Source organism: Sorex fumeus, unplaced genomic scaffold (genome assembly GCF_029834395.1).
Source record: "Sorex fumeus unplaced genomic scaffold, SorFum_2.1 ptg000033l, whole genome shotgun sequence".
Taxonomy (NCBI): Eukaryota; Metazoa; Chordata; class Mammalia; order Eulipotyphla; family Soricidae; genus Sorex; species Sorex fumeus.
In genome coordinates, this window is record NW_026606090.1 from 32671047 (window position 1) to 32691371 (window position 20325).

Below are 20325 nucleotides of genomic sequence, written 5' to 3' on the forward strand. Positions count from 1 at the left end.
TAAGTCACTTGACTGTTTCAGGAACAGTTTGTAATGTAACAGTTTGTAACAGTCATCTGTAATGTAAGAATGCTGCACATGAATTAAGTGCAAACACTTGTGAAGACTATGATTAGAGGTTGGAGATAAAGGCTGTTGAATAAAGTTTCAATATAAATCAGTAACATCTTGTAATCATTTAAAAAATTGCTATGTCCCAACCTTGGCTGCATTCAAAGAATAGAATACATTTTGTACTGGCAAGACCCAACTCAGACTTCTGTATCTACTCGTAATTACATATTATGTAAGATATTTACAATTGACTTAAGGATGACCAAGAAAGAGAAGGTTGTGGAGATGGAGCCATTTAAAACACAATGGAAGTAATTAGGGTGAAAGTGAGAACAGGGACCTTGGGAAGGGTGGGACTGAGGGGTAGGGGGTTCTTTTGACTGAAAGATTGTTATGTGGGTGCTTCATTCCTGGAAGCAGCAAGATTCAGGGTAGGTGTTGGGGAGAGGGGAATTACTGAGAACAAATATTGGTTTCCACACCTCAGAACAATTTTCCGACTTTCTGCAGGCCAGTGGCTGTAGTGGATTGTGCATTTTGTTTCCAAAGCAGGTGAGGCAATCTGTGATGATGAGGCTTCTAAGATCCAGCTGGAGTAGGGGGTAGACGATTCTGAGAACCTTTCTAAGTTCAAGACTGTAATAAATCAAATGGATCCTTTCTATTACCGTGGAAGGCTCTAAGCCTTCCCAAACACTCCCCAAAATACTGTTCTCAGAGATGTAGTCAGTTCTGGAGTTCTGTCCAGGGTTGTCGGTTCCTCGAAGGAGAGGAGGGCACTGTTGCTTCTGCTTCTACAGCCCGTGCGAAACCCAGATGAACACCTCTGAGGGCAGCAAGGTGTCCTTCTCTTGACAGTATTAAGAAGATTATATTAATGGATCTTAGTGCCCTTCAAGTTTAATGTACTGTAGTTCATATTCTACAGATTGCAAATACAAAATCCAGCTAACGGGGTCAGAAAAATAGTGGATAGGAGGCCGACTTGAGGATGGACACCATCACCATGTATGATCCCGAGCACCTCCAGGACTGACCTCTGAGCACAGAGCCGGGAGTAAGTTCTGATACTGACCTCTGAGCACAGAGCCAGGAGTAAGCCCTGAGCACTGCTGGGTGTGGCTTCCCCAAACAAACACAAAACAACAACAAACCTCCAGCAAAATATTGTTCGGTTGAAAACAGTGTTCCCCTTCCCTAATTAATTTGCAGGTAGGGAGGGGTGCAGATTGCCTTAAAACCTCAGCATAGGCTGACAGGGCAAAGTCCAACAAAGCCTGAATGACTTTCTCAGAGCCCAGAGTGAGGGCCCCTCCTCTTGCCTTTCATCTGCACCAGAAATTCCTCCACAACCCCCGCAGGAAACGTGTACACACACACACACACACAACACACACACACACACACACACACTGCATTGAAGAACGGGGTGGGGGGAGCAGATAGATAGAGGGAGATTTCACGCACTAAGAAACAGGTTCAAATCCTGTCTGCACCCTGCGCCCTCATCCCCCCGCCCCTGCACACACACGGCTTGCAGGCTCAGTGCTGGAATGAGAGTCTCTGGGCTGGGGCTGAGCCGGCTCGGGGTGTCCTTGCCGCCGCCTACAGCGCCCGGTGTCTGGACCTCCAGCTGCTGCATGCACAGGAGGGTGCCCGGCGCGGAGTCTCCCTGGCCCTGGCAGGAGGGTGCCCGGCGCGGAAGCTCCCTGGCCCTGGCAGGAGGGTGCCCGGCGCGGAAGCTCCCTGGCAGGAGGGTGCCCGGCGGCGCGGAGTCTCCAAGGCACTGGCAGGAGGGTGCCCGGCGCGGAGTCTCCCTGGCACCGGCAGGAGGGTGCCCGGCGCGGAGCACCCAGGCATTGGTCCGGGAACTTTTCACGTCATTTTCTGCTCGGCAGCTCGGCACCCGGGTTCCGCTGCCCATGGGGCAGGGCTAGAGGAGCTTGCGGCGCCGCGCTGACCCGGACGGACGCCCGTGATGTCCGGCCCGGACTCGGAGGACTCCCCCCCTTGTCTCAACTGGTCATCCGCCGCGGAGCTGAACGCGACTCGGGGGCCCTTCGCCAGCCCCAGCGACTATGACGACGAGGAATTCCTGCGCTACCTGTGGAGGGAGTACCTGCACCCCAAGGAGTACGAGTGGGTCCTGATCGCCGGCTACATCATCGTGTTCGTGGTGGCCCTCGTCGGGAACGTGCTGGGTGAGTGCCGCCGGGGGTCCCGACGGCCCGGCCCCCGCAGGTCGGTCCCGACACCCGGGGACCCCGCGGACCACCGGCCCGCGCGCCCCTGCGCCTTGGCTACGGGGACCCTGCGGACCCGCGGGACGCAGCCCGCGCGCCCCAGCTTTGAGCCTTCGGGGGCCCTGCAGACCCCCGGGGTGAAGCCCGCGCGCCCCCCAGCTTCGGGGTCCTGGAGACCCCGGGATGCAGCCCGCACGCCCCTGCGCCCCCAGTTCCTGGGACCCTGGAGGCCCCCGGGATGCAGCCCGCGCTCCACGGCGCCCCAACTTCGGGGGTCCTGGAGACCCCGGGATGCAAACGGAAGAATCACAGCTCTCGGCGTGGGGTTCCGCTTCACACAAAAACGGAAAAAGTTTTCTGATTTCACACCCCAGACCAAGCCTCCGACTCCTCGCAGTTGTTGGTTCTGGCAGCCCGGAGGGGATGGGGCATCCAGGGCGCGCCCGGGCAGGGTCAGCCTCGGGGTCCAGGGCCAGCGCGTAGAGCGAGCGCACTCGGCCGCCCGAGGTGTCTGGGGAGGGCGGGGGCGAGGAAGGGCAGGCTCGGGTGGGCTGTGACCTAGGGAGGTGGTCCGCTAGGGGACGAGGGGCCAGGCGGAGCAAAGTACCGGGGAAACGCAGTCGCTCGGTCATTTCATTCATCCACCCCCTGGGGCACCCAGAGGCTCCCCCAGGAACCGTCTCCCTCCCCGACTCCGGCAGTTCTTGCAGCCAGGAGGATTCTCTTTTCCTTCCGAAAGATGCGCTCAAGTGGAAGGCCAGCCCGTTCCAATCAATCGTCCACCCAGGTTTCCATGCGCCCACCTCTTAACTGGTGTCTGCGGTGGGGCGGGGGTCGGGAGCTGGCCGTTATCGGGGTCCCCGGGCAGCCACTCCCGGGAGGAGCGAGGGAGACAGGAGGCAGGCAGGGGAGGCCCCAGGAGTTGTGAATGGAAACGCCTGCACCTGGATGAATGGAGAGCGGGCGACGCTGGAAACGCAGGGGGCAGTGTGGAGAGCACTGGAACCCGCAGGAGGAGAAGGGAGGGTCTGTCACAGCGGCTCTGGCTTTTCCATGACACAAAGGGGAGATGCAGGAGGTGTGTTCGGGTAGATCTCAGAGGCTTAGGGCCAGCAAGGAAGTATTGGTGCTGAAATGGGGAAGATAAAGAACTCATCAAGAACTCAGCACTGGCATGATTCCCCCCCGGTTCTCTCTCATGTGTGTCTGTCTGGGGAGGATTTGAAGTACCTGAGCCATTCGGCAGGCAGAGTAGTTTAGCATGTGACTGGCAGGAATCCTGCCCAGAATTGGTTGATTCTTATTTCATAAGAGATTGAACAATTTTCTCAGGACTTGGTTTGCACTTGTGTTATATGTTTCAAGCTGCTTTTCCTCTCCTGTGATTTTGTAAACACACCCTGAAAGATGCAGATAGGACAATGAGAGTGAAATGCGTGTCAGAACTCCTCAGTATAATGACAGGTTTATTATTAATTACGACTTTCTTCTTTTCCCTTTTGTCATCCATCCGTCTATCGAGACATATGGCCACAGCAGGACATTCTTCTTCATTCTACCAGCTTTTAATAATACTTCAACCCGGATTGAATGCACATTGATGTCAGAGCCCTTTACAGTTACTTTCTCACTTAAGCCACAAAATAAGCCACCTTTGACAGAATAAGCAGATTCTAGACATGAAATAACATTACAAAGTGTGATTTATGACTTAGAGCTCTATCTTTCTGATCTCAGACCCAAAATTCTTCGTTGATATGTCAGAGTTAGAAAGCACCTAGAAAACAGTGTTTTGTCACTGATTTTCTGCAAGCCCATTAAATGCGCTTCCCTTTCTCCTGCACTGTGACTGCTGTTAACTGCCACAGGGCTGGTAGTTCTGCCATTCACGATGAGAACCTCGCCAGAGATGATCATTATTGCATTGCAGTAAAATTGTGGACTTTGTGTCCAGGGAAAGCTACAATTCAAACTATTTCCCAGTCTTTATTTCCAACTTAATCTCCATGACCAAATTTGGTCCTCTTTGCTGCTATGCCCTTTTGCCTTTGCCCAGATACATAGTGTGGTACATAGTATTGAGAGGTTTGCATACTTTAGGAGTACATGTTGGCTAGAATCAAGGGTACGTGTTAGCTAGGTTGGCATTTAGTGTCAAGAAAGAAACACTGAATCACAGTGAGATATGCAACTAAAAAATGAGAAGAAATTTTAAAGGAAATTTAATTTCTTAATTTAATTTAATAAGATAGTACTTTTATGAAAATAGCAAGGAAGAGAGAGCATTGTCCATAACGCCAGGTGCTGAAATGCCCAATTTCACTCAACTTCAGAAGATTTGCTCAAAGCATTTTGCTCTAAGATACTGACAACTATTTTCCTCAAGACTGAATGACACTGAAACCCTCTGGAAATCCTCTGTAGCTGAACTGAAATTCATTTTTACTGACATGTTCCCTAAGAGTTGATGAGGTTTAAGTTTGACATTTAAACAAATGAGCAGTGTCATTTCTCACAGACAGATTCCTGCTCTTTGATGTCCCTGTCAAATTTGCAAAACAGATTAGATTGAGAATTGTTTTTTTGCCCCTGTGGTATAAGTAATGCTATGCAGAGATTGGCAGGACAAAAAATCACATTATTCATGTAAGATAAAGCGGCAACATTATGGAGTAGGAAGGTGGGCTGCCACCTTGTAAACAGCAGACATGGCCACTGACCCTTCAGGTCCATCCATGCTCTACTTGCACTTTCGTGCCCCTGGCTAGTAGGAAAATCTCAGCTTTGCTGAACATGCAAATATAATGTCACCAGCAGTGTCACTCCACAGCATTCTATTAGTAAATGAAGTAAAATGACATGTCCTGAGAAGAATGAAAATGTCTTCGTCATTAGCAACTCTTCCTTCCCCCACAAGTCCCTTTCTCATAAATCCCCAGTCATCTCAGAGGCTTTCCTCCAGATATGGCAAGTGGTTTTGTGGAAAATGTTACAGCCAGTCGAATTAAGGCAAGAATTACTCTCCATGGTTTTATAACTATATATATCCTTATAGACTACATATTGGTGCATATATGGAGAATTTTAAGTACTGGGAAGAAAAACATTGTAAAGAATTATTCAGGATCTTCAAAGTTATGCCACAAATAACCTATAATCTATCCTATGTATATCATGCACTATAACCGAGTAGATATAACTACTCAAGTTGTGATTTTTGAGAAATGTTTGAAATTTTAAAACATGTTTTAAGGATAAATGTATGCAAATGCTTGTCTCAAAAGGACACCCAAAGGAATATACTTGGTGCAATTCTTCTTTATTCCTTTTAGCTGAAATTGGATAGAAAGATGTGTTCTAGTTTAAACCCTAAATATCTGGAGGAAATGAGAAATTCTATACTTCCCATATTTCAGCATTCAAAGATAACATGATTTTAACTTGAAGTTAATACTTCCCTTTTACTGTCAATACTTCCTCATTAATTCCCTATCACTTTTCCAATGAGAAGTGAGACCATTTCACCAATGATATCACTCCTACTGTGCTTTACTTCTTGTGGAATGTTAATAAGTTATTGAAGTCTCCAAGTAGTTTTACAATTGAAAGTTAAAGGATGATGATACCTACTTTGTAGAACCCCTGTGAAGGTTGAAGAATAGCATATAAAGGTATGCAAGCATTTAAACACATGTAGACATGCTTGCTACTTCCTGCCACAAAGAAGATACTGAATACCCATTTCTGTCCTTTTTCTCCGGCTATTAAAATAGCTCTCTGATGAGGTTTGCAATCGTCTTCTCCCTCCAGAATTAGTAGCTTTTTTCTGCTCCAGCTCTTCTCCTCAATTGAGGGTTCTACTAAAAAGGTATTAGTGAAATAGGGTTGCTCTTTTTCCTCACTGCGGTGTTTTTCTGAAGGCTTTTAGTAAAATGGTGTTGGCCTGTGTTACTCTCCTTCTTCATACTGGCTTCATCCCCCAACATTCCCCCATCAGGAGTTTAATGCTTTCACATAACTGCTGAAATCAAGAGTGTTTGAGTTGTGGGTTGGCTGATCCATTTATATTGATATTATAATCAGAAAGAGAGTAAGGGAAGTCAGAAAGAAGGAGAGATGAATGGACAGAGAAAGAGGGAGAGAGGAAGAGAGGGAGAATTAGAGAAAGGGTGAGGAAGTAGGTAACAAGTTAATTTAACAATTAAATTTAGTTAAGGTACATTGTCAATGCTTCAAGGAAACTGCAGTGAGAGATAATGTTGGACGGGTGGTAAGGTTGGGGTGTATATCTGTAATGAAGTGCTGTTTTAAAGGTCTAATTTTATTTATGAAAATGATTATGGAAATGCAGAGTTGAATGTTTCAGTTACTCCACAGTCTAAGAACATTTCTGCTTTTCCTAGTGTCTAATTCAGATTGGTGGGTATTTATTAAACTTTTCTACATAAGAAGAGCAGAAAGAACTTTATATTATTCATCTCAGCCAAATCATGAGTAATAAAAGGTGATATTCACAAGTAAACTTTGAAATTATAGAATGCAAAAATGTATATCAGAATATAATATATTGAACATTTTAATTAAAAATCATGCTTATTTGCTTTATTTAGTAGAATAAATTATTTTTTGAATAGAATTATAGTAATAACTTTGATTAAAGGCTGTCTCCCAGACAACATTTATCATGGAGAGGCAATAGTAATATGTTCTACTGATCATTTAAATACACTGCAGCTTGTCTTTATTTGAAAGGAAAGCATAAGGAAAGTGAAATATTGAAAAGAATGCCAATTTCAAAAGAGGTCAAATAACGCACTCAAGTACAACATTGCAGCCTCGATTATTCCTGAATTTTTATCCGAATTTTCATTATATTGTGTTTTAAGTATATTTGCAAATCCTGATATTCTCACTATTTCATTTCCAGTTCCCTGAATTCTTAGTTCCTCCTTTACATTCTACCATTGGTGCTATTTCACTGGTGGAAGAAGGTCTTTTCTTCTTCCCTCTTGTAGCATTTAACATTGCCTGTGCCTTTAGGAGTTAAGCAGTAGCTCACAGCGTGGTTCAGTAGTAGTATATTATGGGTGAATCAAATATCCATCTTCGGTTTTTCACATTTTGCAGGAAAATAAAGTATATTTCTTGAGTAGCTGTGCCTTTTTATGAATGTTAGTGTCTACATCGAATATATGCATTTCGTTGATGTTTACAATAAATGACTAATGGCGTTGACTGCTTGTTCACAAAAGAGGTAAATAAAATTTAAAATGACTTTCAACTTGTTCTAAAGTTTGGTTGGGTAGTAAGAGCACTGAGTTTCAAATACTGACTTCTCCATCTCCCTGGCTCACCTGTGTTCCATGACTTCATCCTGTCATCCTCGCCACTTTCTAATTCTGACCAAGAAACACAGAAGAAAAGAGAATTGAAATTAGACTTAGTTGTACCCTCTAGATGATTTATGGAATTGTTCTGGAATATTGCCAGGCTATTTCTCTAATCGTCCACAGTTCTACAGCCATGGGGATGAGCTCATTTGATAAACTAATGAAGGTCAGCCTAGGGTTGCTTTATAAGAGAGAGTTTCAAGGTAAAACAGGTACTGCCAAAAATGCTTCTGCTTGTAAAGGGGGAGTGACCTCGTGCATAAATTACAAAGCTGTGGCCAAGGATTATTTGTTATCAGAGTGTTGTCTTTACTTACAACTTAAAACAGGTCCTGAACATTTCCTATCTGGAGAGTTTACTGATGCTTTTTCTGCCTCTTTTGCTTTCAAACTTAATCTTGCTTTTTTAAAAATTTCTGGTGTAATTACTGTTAATTTAAAACACAAGTTTCTACCAATTTGACTGATTAAATCAATTTATATGTATAATCACAAAATAGTTTTGAACAAAATAGTCATAAGCCCAAAGAGCTTATAACCATTTAAACTCAATACTATTAACTCATTTAATACTATTCAATTTTAATACTATTAAACTCAATAGCATTAACTTAATACTCCATTATGAAGTGAATTTTGTACATTGCCAGTGGAAATGCTGAGATACTTTGGTTGAAATACACAGCACGTATGACCAGTCCTTTATTGTTACTTTATCAAGTCATTGTGAATTACAAAGTTACTCATGATAGTATTTCAGGAATACAGTGTTTCAGCACCAATACTGAAACCAGTCTCTACATTCCTCCTCCTATGCCCCATTTTCCCTCCAACCCACCAGGCACTTTATTTTATAACTCTTATTTTTTTTTAAATAACTCCTGTGGTTTGTATAGTTCTGTTGCCAATAGATTTTCATGCACAATACCTTACTACCTTTCAGTCCCCTCACTATCTCCTGATCGAGCACTTTCCTCTATCTTTGCTGTGGCCCGTCCCCTGGCTTGTACCCCCCCCCCATTTGCATGATAATTCCTGAAGACCAGCCCTCACGTTCTTTGTTTCTGCTGTTTTTGTTTTGTTTTGTTTTGTTGACTTTACCTTTTTTTAATGAATCACTGTGAGATAGTTACAGATTTACAAACTTTCATGATTACGGTTCACTCATACAATGATTGAGTACCCATCCCTTCACCAGTGCCCATTCTCCACTACCAATGTTTCCAGTATCCCTTCTGCCACCCCCCCAACCCCCCTGCCACACCTCTGTGGAAGGCTCATTCCCTCTTACTCTCTCTCTCTCTCTCCTTTTGGGTGTTGTGGTTTGCAGTATGTGTACGAAGTGGCCATCATGTTCGGTCCATAGTCTACTTTCAGCACACACCTACCATCCTGAGAGAGCCTTCCAAGTATCATTTACTTGGGGGTCCCTTCTCGATCTCAGCTGCCTTTTCCCCAAGCATGTGAGGCCCACTTCCGAGCCATGGAGCAATCCTCCTGGCCCTTGTCTCTGTTATCTTTGGGTGTTAGTCTCCCATTATGTAACTTTATATTCCACAAATGAATGCAGTCATTCCATGTCTGTTCCTCTCTCTCTCTCTCTCTCTCTCTCTCTCTCTCTCTCTCTGACTCATTTCACTTAACATGATACTCTCCGTGTTGATCCACTTATATGTGAATTTCATGACTTCATCTTTTCTAACAGCTGCATAGTATTCCTTTGCGTTGATGTTTCTGTTGCCTTTGAGCATTAGTTATTCTACTATTGTGTTTCTTGTGTCAGTCTCTGTCCCTCTAATTAACTTCACTCAGTATGGTATTATCCAGAGCCATCCACATAGCAACAAATTGCATAATTTTACCTTTTCTTATGGATGAGTAATATTTAATTTGTGTATATGAACCTCAGTTTCTTTATCCAGTCATCTGTTCTTTAACACAAATCGTTTCTGGATTTTGCCTATGTGGACAGTGTTGCAAGGAATAAAGGAGTGTACATGTATTTTCTCCATCTTGTCTTGGCACCCTTGAGGTAGGTTCCAAGAAATAGAATTGCTAGGTCAAATGGGAACTCAACTCCTAGTGTTTTGAGAAATATCCATATTGTTTTCCAGAAAGGCCGTGCCAGTAGGCATTCCCACCGGCAGTAAATGGCGGTCCGTTTTTCATTGCATCCACTCCAGCACTAGTTGTCCTTGCTATTTTTAATGTGCCCCAGTCTTTGTGGTGTGAGGTAATAATTTATTGTTGCTTGGACTTCCATTTCCCTGATGATTAGTGAAGTAGATCCTATAGGCAATTTGTATGTATTTTTAAGGAAATTTCTGTTCATCCCTTCTCCCCATATTTTATGTGATTGGATTGCTTTTGTATAGTTTTATCAGTGCTTTATATATATTGGATATTAACCCTTGAGCTGATGAATAATTGGCAAATAACTTCCCCATGTCTATGAGGCATATGACCAGTCTTTTAACTAGACACCTCTAAGACTAAATTTATTCATGTCACCTTTATTCTGAATGAAAGATAAACTCTTCATCAAATAAATGAACATATATTCAAAATGGCATTGATTTTCTCACTTGTTTTCTTATAAACCTGTTCAAAGATATATTGTATTAAGTTTTAGGATAATTGTCATTGGCATCTTTAATGTAGGGACAATATTTCATATGTAATATTTTATTCTTTGAAGATACTGTTGTATATATTGCTTGTTTTTTTCACAACCCTTAAGAGGTAGGTCTAACATAACGAAAAAATATGTAATTTGCTTGTCATCACTTTTAGGGGCAGGGGAGATAGTTCATATTGTAGAGCACGTGCCCAGCAGAGGAGAGGCCCTGAGTCCCACCCCCGTCATTACAATGCCCAAGTAACTGCCTGGTGTGACACTTGCGGCTGTGAACCCATCACGCTGGGAACATTCTCTGGACATGGACGGGCATTAAACCACCAAGCTCTAAATTCCAGGTGGAACAATGCCAGGAGCAGTTCTAGTTAAGAGCACTGCGGGAAGCCCCTATTTTAAAACAACAACTTTGAAATAAAAGATTGAGTACTTGGAAGTAGAAAAGGGTTATGTGATGTGCTAACAGTTACCTGTAAGATGCTGGAAGCAAACCCTTCAACAAAATTGAGTCTTCAAATGACTACAACAGCACCCAGTAACCATCCCCACCTCAACAGCATCTTAGAGACAGATTTGGAGATAGAGCATCTTAGAGACAGACTCTGACATCTTAGAGACAGACAGAGCATCTTAGAGACAGACTTGGAGACAGGGCTATAGTTCATCTTCTCGCTAATTCCTGACCCTTTCTAATTCATGGCTTACGGAACTCAGCTTACCAGGTAGGAGAGGTTGGATTGATAGGTGTGTGTGTGTGTGTGTGTGTGTTGGGAGGTACTCTGTAAGAAGGCATGGTATTGGAATATTGTATAGATAAAACACCGATGGTATCATAAATCACAATGTCAAAAAATTAAAACTTGTTTTTAAAATAATAAAAAATTAAATCAGTGTTAAAAATTAATGTTTTGTGCTTTTGAATTGGGGACAAATTTTATATATACTCTAAAATTAAAATAATAAGCTGTAAAACTATCTTGGTTGAGAAGTGGAGAAATAACACAGGAGGGAACTGCATGCCTTGCATATGGTTGCGTCTGCTGCCACCCACAAGCCTGATTTGAAGCCCCACCTCCCCCCGAGCAACCAGGAATCACTCCTCAGCACAGAAACAAGAATGGTCCCTACACAGTTGGTTGAGGCCCTAGACCCAAAACAAACCAAGAGTACTCTAAAAAAATACTAGCTTCTGTCTTTCCTCAAAGCAAGTCGAGCCATAATAATTTGGCTCAAACATTGTTTTACCTTCGAGCTGTAAGCAGGACTATAAGTATGATGGAATACTGTCCTCTCAAAGACACCCTGTAGGATAACACTCTTTTGTCCTTCCTCAGGTAGCTTAGGTTTGTCAGGTCACACCCATCTAAGAACACTGAACTTGTAAACAATGTCCTTTCTGTGTGGACACAGGAAGACAGTTAATATTATGCTTTGTAACTTGGGAGTTGATTGACTCCGAATAATATTTACTCCTGGGCATCTGATTTCCTGACTCAGTTGCCCTTAGTTCCTAGCACCCCAAAAGCAGGGTCCCGATGAGGGACTGAATGGACCCAGGGCAAGCAGTGAGCTACCCTGGCATCGAAATGGGCCAGGCCAAAGAGCCACGATACTCAACTATAAGTTGAGGGCATGATCATGGACAAATGCTGTCATGATCCAAAAGTAAGTAACGACGAGACTAGGACCCTGCTGGAGCTAGGAAGATTAACCTGGCCTGAGGACTGCGAAATGTATAGTGAGATGTTCTCAGGAAGAACCAAACTAAATTTATATCTCTTACTGTGCTCATACAGAATGGCATTGCTAGAAATATTAGAAGTAGATTTATTACAACTATTTAAGTAGATTACTAACTGAAGGAAGAACACACCCTTGTTGGGATCTCACCCTTGGGCGGATCTCCTAGTAATCTGAAGTAATCTCTGTAGATGAGATTTTTATCCTTGATTAATCTCCTGGAGGAGTGGTCTTACCTCTCTTTGTTGATTCGTCAGTATTCAACCCACATATATGTCACTGCCTTATGTGACTGCTATATAAACTAAGACGTAAGCTCGGAAAAGGGGTCAGAAGTGAGAGAGCTCGGGCTCCAGAGATCCAGAGTCAGAGCCAGAAGGAGAGAGCTTCCAAGACTGGGGCCCAGGAGAGAAGGAGGCAGAGAAAGACAGGAGTGAAGAGGATTGGAATAAACTACTATTGATATAGACCGGCCTGGCCCCCGTTTTTTCTTCCGTCTGCCCTTGGCCAACAGCCGTTCCGATCCAGGCCACACACACAGTGGCTCAAGAGCACCGAACGCAGGTGGTGAAACAGTGTCATCCAGTGAGCCCGTGAACATACAACCTTCGGCGTGATAAGATTTTACAACAACCCACAGTACTTGAATGTATTTTTTTTAATTTCGATGTGCTCATAACAAGGAAATTTAGTTAAAGTTGTTATAGCCACTTCATATTTGTCATATTCACTTTCATATTTCAATCTATGAAATTAATTTATAACATAGGGTCGACTTTGTGCCAGTTACGGAGCTCGAGATCCGGTGTACAGAGAACAGAAGCCAAGGAATCTATGCTAAAGTAGAAATGATGGACATCTTGACACAAAATCACAACAGAAAGTGAGAAGTGCTCAATGAAGGATAAAAGATGGGTGTTCATGGTAGACACACACAAGAAGTAATGGACACTCAATGACATCTAGCGCACCAGAAGAAGATGGCACCTGAGCTGAGTTTTCATGCATGGATTTCAGTTGAACCAATGTGTGTGTCTTGGGGTGAGGTGGGGGGAAGAGAGGAGAGAGGGTAGAATCGGGGCCAGGATGGTCTAAGCAAAGGAAGCAACAGGAGTGAAATCAAAAAGGCGTGAAATAGTAGGGGCTCTGAGAGACTGTTTCAGAATTGGCTAGCCCCCATGTAAGTGCAGAAGGGTCTAGAAACAAGTATCTCAGTGGAGGTTTGTGTTGGGCTGGGAATTTTGTTTATTTTGGGGTGTTTTTACCTGGTGGTGTTTCCCAGGCAACGATCAGGAATTCTGGGGTCCCTCTTGCAATCCTTTTTTTAATATTTATTTATTTATTTATTTATTTTTTGCTTTTTGGGTCACACCTGGCGGTGCACGGGGGTTACTTCTGGCTCTGCACTCAGGAGTTACTCCTGGCGGTGCTCAGGGAACCATATGGGATGCTGGGAATCGAACCCGGGTCGGCTGCATGCAAGGCAAACGCCCTACCCGCTGTGCTATCTCTCCAGCCCCCCTCCTGCAATTCTTGCCTGCTCTTCAACACAAGGGTCCTAGTACACAAGGAACCAAGTCACTCCAGAAATCTAACCAGACTCTCTGCTTGCAAGACATACATCTTAATCACTATAGTATTTCTCCAGCCCAATCACTATTGTTCATAGAAATTTAACATATTTGTAAGGAGAGTGTAACCTTTATTTTGGTTTCCTTTTTTTATTAGTGCATTCTTGAGATAATGTGAAAATAAAATCCAAAGGGATAAGGATTCATCTGGATCTTCATGCTGGACTTTGGTTTCTGTGTTTAACCTATTTAAAAAGTCAGTCTTGGAGCTGGAAATACAGTACAGGGGATACGCTGTCTGCTTTGTAGTATCCTGACTTGGTTTGGTTCTCCACTGCCTCTTGCCCCTTTTTCTCTGCCAGGGGTGATCTCCGAGCATAGAGCTGGGAGTAAGCTCTAAGTACTGTTGAGTGTGGTTCAAAAACCAAAAAAGAATCTATTTTAATGAAAAATAGCATAATAAAAGAATAAGAGGTCCAATTAAAATGATCTAACTAATTATTCTTGAAAGCTTTAAAATACTGTATAAAGAAGGAAAGGAAAAAAACTGATAATAAAGAAAAAGCAAAATGACAGTATAGAAAAATATTGCTTTTTTTTGTTGATTATATTTGGGAAGTGATTTCTCTTTAAACAATTTTAAAATACTTTAGATATTTTTAATGAAATATATTTGTGACTCTTTTTATCATAATAACTATTGGTGTTCCTCATTGTTGAATAGTTTTCCACTGAGATATTTTGGAATAATAGCCTTAAAGTTTAAGAGGTACTGTTTTATCTAGTCATCAATTGGGTCTTCGTGTTTTGGCTTTGTACTGAAACCTCATACTGAAATCTTAGCAGAAACCTCAAATTTATCTTTGTGATCACTTTTAAATATTTTCCAATGAAATAAAAATTTGTACTCCATGTAAATTTTAAAAATATGCTCATTTGAAAGATTACACTAAAGTTATTTACATTATTCAACCAATAAATAAAGATATTATATTGATACCAGGTCAGTCCATTGAAAATGACAGAAAACATTTTTGGTATGGTTTGCAGGGTAACACTTCAAAATTTCAAATACCATGGTTAGTATACTAATGTTTGATATTTCTAGCACGCAACGGAGACATGACAGTTATTAAAACTTAAAATATTTTCCTCTTTTAGCTGTTTTTAATTTTTATTCAGTGACTATAAAATGAATTTATAAGACACATGGCTTGTAACCATATGGAGTCTTAATTTTATCACTACATTGCTAGAAATGGGGTCAGAAAGTCACTGCTTATAATAATTTATCTCATAAATTCTGAATGAATTTGATGAGTCATCCACTTTGTTAGATAACCACTTTTTTCTTACCACCATTTTGAAGCCAACTTGTCTTTCTTCAAGCCTAAAGTTTGTATTAATCTTTCTGCAACAGAAGAAGGTGTGGTTAAGTATTATGAAATTATTTCATCATTAGGGGAAACTGAGTCAGGTAGCTTTTTATTATCAAAACAAACCTTATTCCCCTCCTGTTGGGATATTTAAAACAAATATTCCCCAATTAAAATATCTCAAGAGCGATTTAACAAATAACAACAGATGAAACAAAAAGAAGTAAATAAATATTGAGACATTTGTGTGCTTGGGTTCGATCTATGTGTTAGTCATAGGAAAGCATAGAAATTTTAGTTCTTTGAAGTCATCAAAGCTAATGATAGTGATTCATAGATTCCCAAAAGTCAGAAAGATTATTCTAGCTTATAAATTTAGCCAATTAATCTTGCAAGGGATCACCTATAAGTGGCTAAACCATCTCATGGAAAAGTTATGAATTAAAACATGAAGTAAACGTGCGTATGTGTGGTCCTGTGCAATTTGTGCATATACAGACATTGTGGGTTGTCTTATATGACTAATAAGATATGACTCATGCAGTATATTTTCTACAAGATGAGGAAACTAACTTTCAAACATTAAAAAAGCTAAAATTGGATATAAAGCTTTGACTTTCCCAAAATCACGGATAGTTTCAACTATCCCCTGAGTAATTGCACTAACCTATTGGGAAGGAAAAAAATATATGTATAGACTAGAGATGAGAGAGTAAGTGCTTGAATTAATGTTCGTGTGAAAAGGACATGCCTGGGTGACTGATCGTTGTAGCATAATTTAATTTCTTTGAACAAACTCAAGATATTTCTGTTTTAGAATTGTCAAGCTTCTAATCCTCCTCAACCCTTTCAAGGCTTAGTTTCTACCTAATTCACATGTCACAGCTACAGAGAAGGTGTCACACAAGGCTCAGTTTGAGTCATTTTCTCCTTATGCACTACGGTATCATCCCATTTTATTCATTTATTTATTTATTTATTTACTTTTTAATCACCATGAGATAGAGTTACAAGCTTTCATGTTTGAGTTTCAATCATATGATGATGAAATACACAACCTCCACCAGTGCACATTCTCCTCCACCAGTGTCTCCAATATACCCCCCTTTTCAGCCCTCGCCCTGCCTCCGTGGCAGACAATTTACCCCATACTCTCTCTCTACTTTGGGGCATTATGGCTATCACCCTTGGTGCTTTATCTACTTTCAGCACACATCTTCCATCCTGAACAATCCCTCCAACCGTCATTGACTTAGTGATCCCTTCTCTATTCCAGTTGCCTTTTCCCCCAACTCATGGGGTAGGCTTCCAACTATGGAGCAATCTTCTTGGCCCTTGTCTGTACTGTCCTTTGGTGTCAGTCTCATATTATGTTATTTTATATTCCACAAATGAGTGCAGTCATTCTATGCCTGCCCCTCTCTTTCTAACTCATTTTCACTTAGCATGATACTCTCCATGACCATTCACTTATAAGCAAATTTCATGACTTCATCTTTCCTAACAGCTAGGTAGTATTCCATTGTGTAGATGTACCAAAGTTTCTTTAACCAGTTGTCTGTTCTTGGGAACTTGCACTATTTCCAGATTCTGGCTATTGTGAGCAGTGCTGCAATGAACATACAGGTGCAGATGTTATTTCTATTGTGTTTTTTTGTACCCCAGCCCCGGGATCTATTACCAGAAGTGGTATTGATGAGTTGATTATATGAAAGCTCAATTTTTATTTTTTTTCAGTTTTTTGCCCAACAAAATTTTGCTATTTAAAATTATATTGCTATTTTGTAAATGTTGTCATCTCCCTTAATTGAAATGTAAATTCCATAAGAGGAGGTCTCTTGTAGTTTCTCTTTGGTGTATTTCCAATGCCAAGATAGTACCAGACTTACAGCAATTTAAGTTACCAAATGAAAGTTTAGACAAGCAATGGAATGAGTAATTTAGCTCTAAATATATATTTGAATAGCGCAGCAGGTAATGTGGCTGACACGGGTTTGATTCCTTGTCCCTCTTGGAGAACCTGGCAAGCTACTGAGAGTATCCTGCCTGCACACCAGAGCCTGACAAGCTCCCCATTTTGGTGTATTTGATTTGCCAAAAACAGTAACAACAAGTCTCACAATGGAGACGTTACTGGTGCCCGCGTGAGCAAACCGATGAACAGTGGGAAGACAGTGCTAAGACAGTGCTATTATAAGTTTAAAGGGTCTTCTATTCAACAAAGTGAAAAGCTCAATAATGTAAATAAGCTTATGACAGTTTTGGTTAACATATTAAGGAACCCACCACTAATTATTATACTATGACTGAAGCAATGACTGAAGGCATGCAGTTTGTATGTCTCTTTCTAGCATTGAGATACCCTTAATATTACCTTCAAATTATTATGCCACTGTCATAAATTGCACATGAGATTTTTATCTGGTAGTTTAAACAATTTTTATCAATGAAGCTCTTCCAAATTCCTTTCAATTAACATGCTGTATTTCTGAAATAGCTGAAATCCTTCACCCTCATAGTTCTGTTCTTTCCTTTTTTCCTAAAATTCTAAGGAAACATTTGACTAGCCCATTCCAGATTAGGTGAGAGAAGTGAGACTGTATGTTATTATGACATATACTTTCTATGATTAAAAAAGCCAAACAAAAACACACATTAACCCAGCTGAGTCTGTGGTATTTCAGGAATGCACACAAAATTTCAGTTTTAGGAATGTCATGCCAATTCTGATCCACTAAATTGTTCAGACAATGGGGAAAATGTAGAAATAATTTTAGTTAGAACTCAAGAACAATGTAACAATAGAATTCTAGATGCTGAATGGGAAAATAATAAACTCTTTGACTAACTCAGGTACCCAGTTTCCTAAAATGACCATTACATTATAAATTTAAAAATCAACTATAATATTGCGAAAAGAAGGAGGCATTGTTAATTCTAACAGACCCTTGATCAACTGATCAATTTTATCAATATTTATTTAATGCTATTGTGAATTAAGTGAATGACAGTAGAATGCATATGCTAGCTTTGGCAAGTTGCTGTGTCACCCTAATTACATAGCTCTTCAACAGAAGTCTTGGTCAACCACTATCTTATTTCATCTTTAACTTTCACCTTTTCGAGACATTAAATAATGAGCTGTGTATTCTGTTAGCTGTTTAAATAGCTTTGCATATTAGCCCTTAATGTCTTCATTTCTGAAAAATAATTAAATACGGTATTCTGTTCTTCCTTTCCATTTCCTCTTTGACAGTATCACTATGCTAGCGTGAATAGCAAGTTGGTTAATAAGATGTGTATCATTTAAGACCAACACAACTTCTCATGCCAATTTCTAGCAAACTCAACCTAAAGAAAATTAAATTCCAGTGGGTCATCAGCATTGCTTCAGTGATACCTAATCGCTGGATCAGAGAGACTAGAATGATGATGAAGGGAGCAGTAGCCAGAATCAAATCTGAATCTGAATTTGTCTGATAGACAGTCATTCATAAGATTTCTCTGAGTGCTCAAGCCCCAGACAACAATGAACAACAATACCTCTTAAATATTAGTTTGAAATCAGGCAAACGCCTCCGACATTCAAATGGAGGTAAAAGGCACATTGAGAAATAAAGGGCTCAGTTCAACCGTCGCAGCGAAAGCATCACAAAAGAATAGAGTGACCTGAAACTACACACTGGTTTTCTAGGGCTGATCGAATTTGGAGCTATTTCCTTTTCTTATTTCATTCAGCAAATATTTATTGAACACCCACAACATACAATCTGTTCTATTACATTTTGTGGAGGAAATACAGAAGTGAATGGGGAATAAGTTTTAGATACAAAGAATTTCCAATTTTCTGGGGGAGACTAACACAGAAGCATTATACTACGGAATTATTCAAGGGATGTGCGTCAAGTGTTCGAACACACTAAAATCTTCAGACAATGGGGGAAATATTGACATAATTTCAGGGAGAGCTCAAAAGTTGCATAAATATGATTTGTCTTGGGAAGTGCATTTTTACTAAGAAAAATATATTTTAAGACAGATTGACATGTGAGATTTATTTTGGAAGTTCCAAAGAAGATTAGAAGAAATTACTCCTATGTTGATGAAGAAATAAAGTTAGAGTAACTTGCAGATTTAAAAATAATCATTTTGAAAAGGCACTCAGTAATTCTCATGAAACATTCACTTTCCTGAGCTTTCAGGTACTTTCAAGTACCATAGATTTAAAATTAATCTTTGATTATTTGCATTGCTGTCACATTCCTTGCTGGTAGTTTTTGACTACGGTTTTGTCTACAGTTTTCTATCATAGTGAATTAGATTTTTAAAGTTTGAGGGGATCAGAGAGATTGTACTGCAGGCAGGGAGCTTGCCTTGCGTGAAGCCAACCCGGGTTCAATCCATGGCACCCTACATGGTCCCCAAAACACCACCGGAAGTGATTTCTGAACACAGAGACAGGAGCAAGCCCTGAGCTTGTTAACAAACAAAAATAATTATTTGACAAATTGTTTTACATTGGTGGAGGGAAGTTGACACTGGTGAACAAAATGACAAACACCCAGCTAAGAGTTTTGTAATTCATGGTATTTTAATAAAATACAATTTTGATTAAAAAAAGAGAAAATTTGCTTAAATATATCTGAGCGAAGCAAAACTAAACTAGAATAATGGTAAAAAGGGGTTGAAGTTAAGAAAAACCAAACACTAGGAAATGAGTCAGAAGTCTGTTGAAACTCTTCAGAAAAGTAATTTATAAGATAACATCAAGGAAGTGAAAGTCAGTGTGAAAATATGGTACAAATATTGTGACACTGGAAATGGAAATTAGAAATTCGTCAAATGTAGGAAACCATAAAAACAGAGAAAATTCTGATTATAGCTGTTTGGAGTTAGTCAAAGTATAGTGATTATTTTATCTGTTCTACAGAAGCAGAGAGTATTCTCAGAGCTTACCCCTGGCTCGTGCTCAGATCACAGGCTGGTAAGACCGCATGAGTTTCTAGGGACAGAAATGGGTTGACTGCATGCAAAGCAAGTGCTTTAGCCATTATGCTATTTATACAGCCCTCATTTGTCTATTTCTTAATATACATAGAGAATATAGTATATCAAGTGTTATGACTAGAGATAGCATGAGAAATTTGGCCTCCTTGACTTTGAATTTCTAATGATTTCATGTGTAGCTGCCCAGTAGGAAGCAACTCTTCATCTGGCATTTGTATTGAATTTGTTTCTGTACTCAATTCTTTTTTTTCATGAACATATAACCAAAGATTGATTGAGTTTTGGCGAGAATTACTTACATTGTGTCTT

The 20325-nt window shown here is 40.8% G+C and overlaps 1 protein-coding gene across 1 annotated transcript in view; it reads left to right on the plus strand.

Moving 5' to 3' along the window:
- The first annotated feature begins 1860 nt into the window (after positions 1–1860).
- HCRTR2 (hypocretin receptor 2) overlaps positions 1861–20325 on the plus strand; it is a 144965-nt gene continuing 126500 nt past the window's right edge. Inside the window, exon 1 of the mRNA XM_056116798.1 lies at positions 1861–2255. Coding sequence (XP_055972773.1) covers positions 2033–2255 — 223 coding nt within the window. The 5' untranslated portion in view covers positions 1861–2032. The remainder of the gene's footprint in view (positions 2256–20325) is intronic.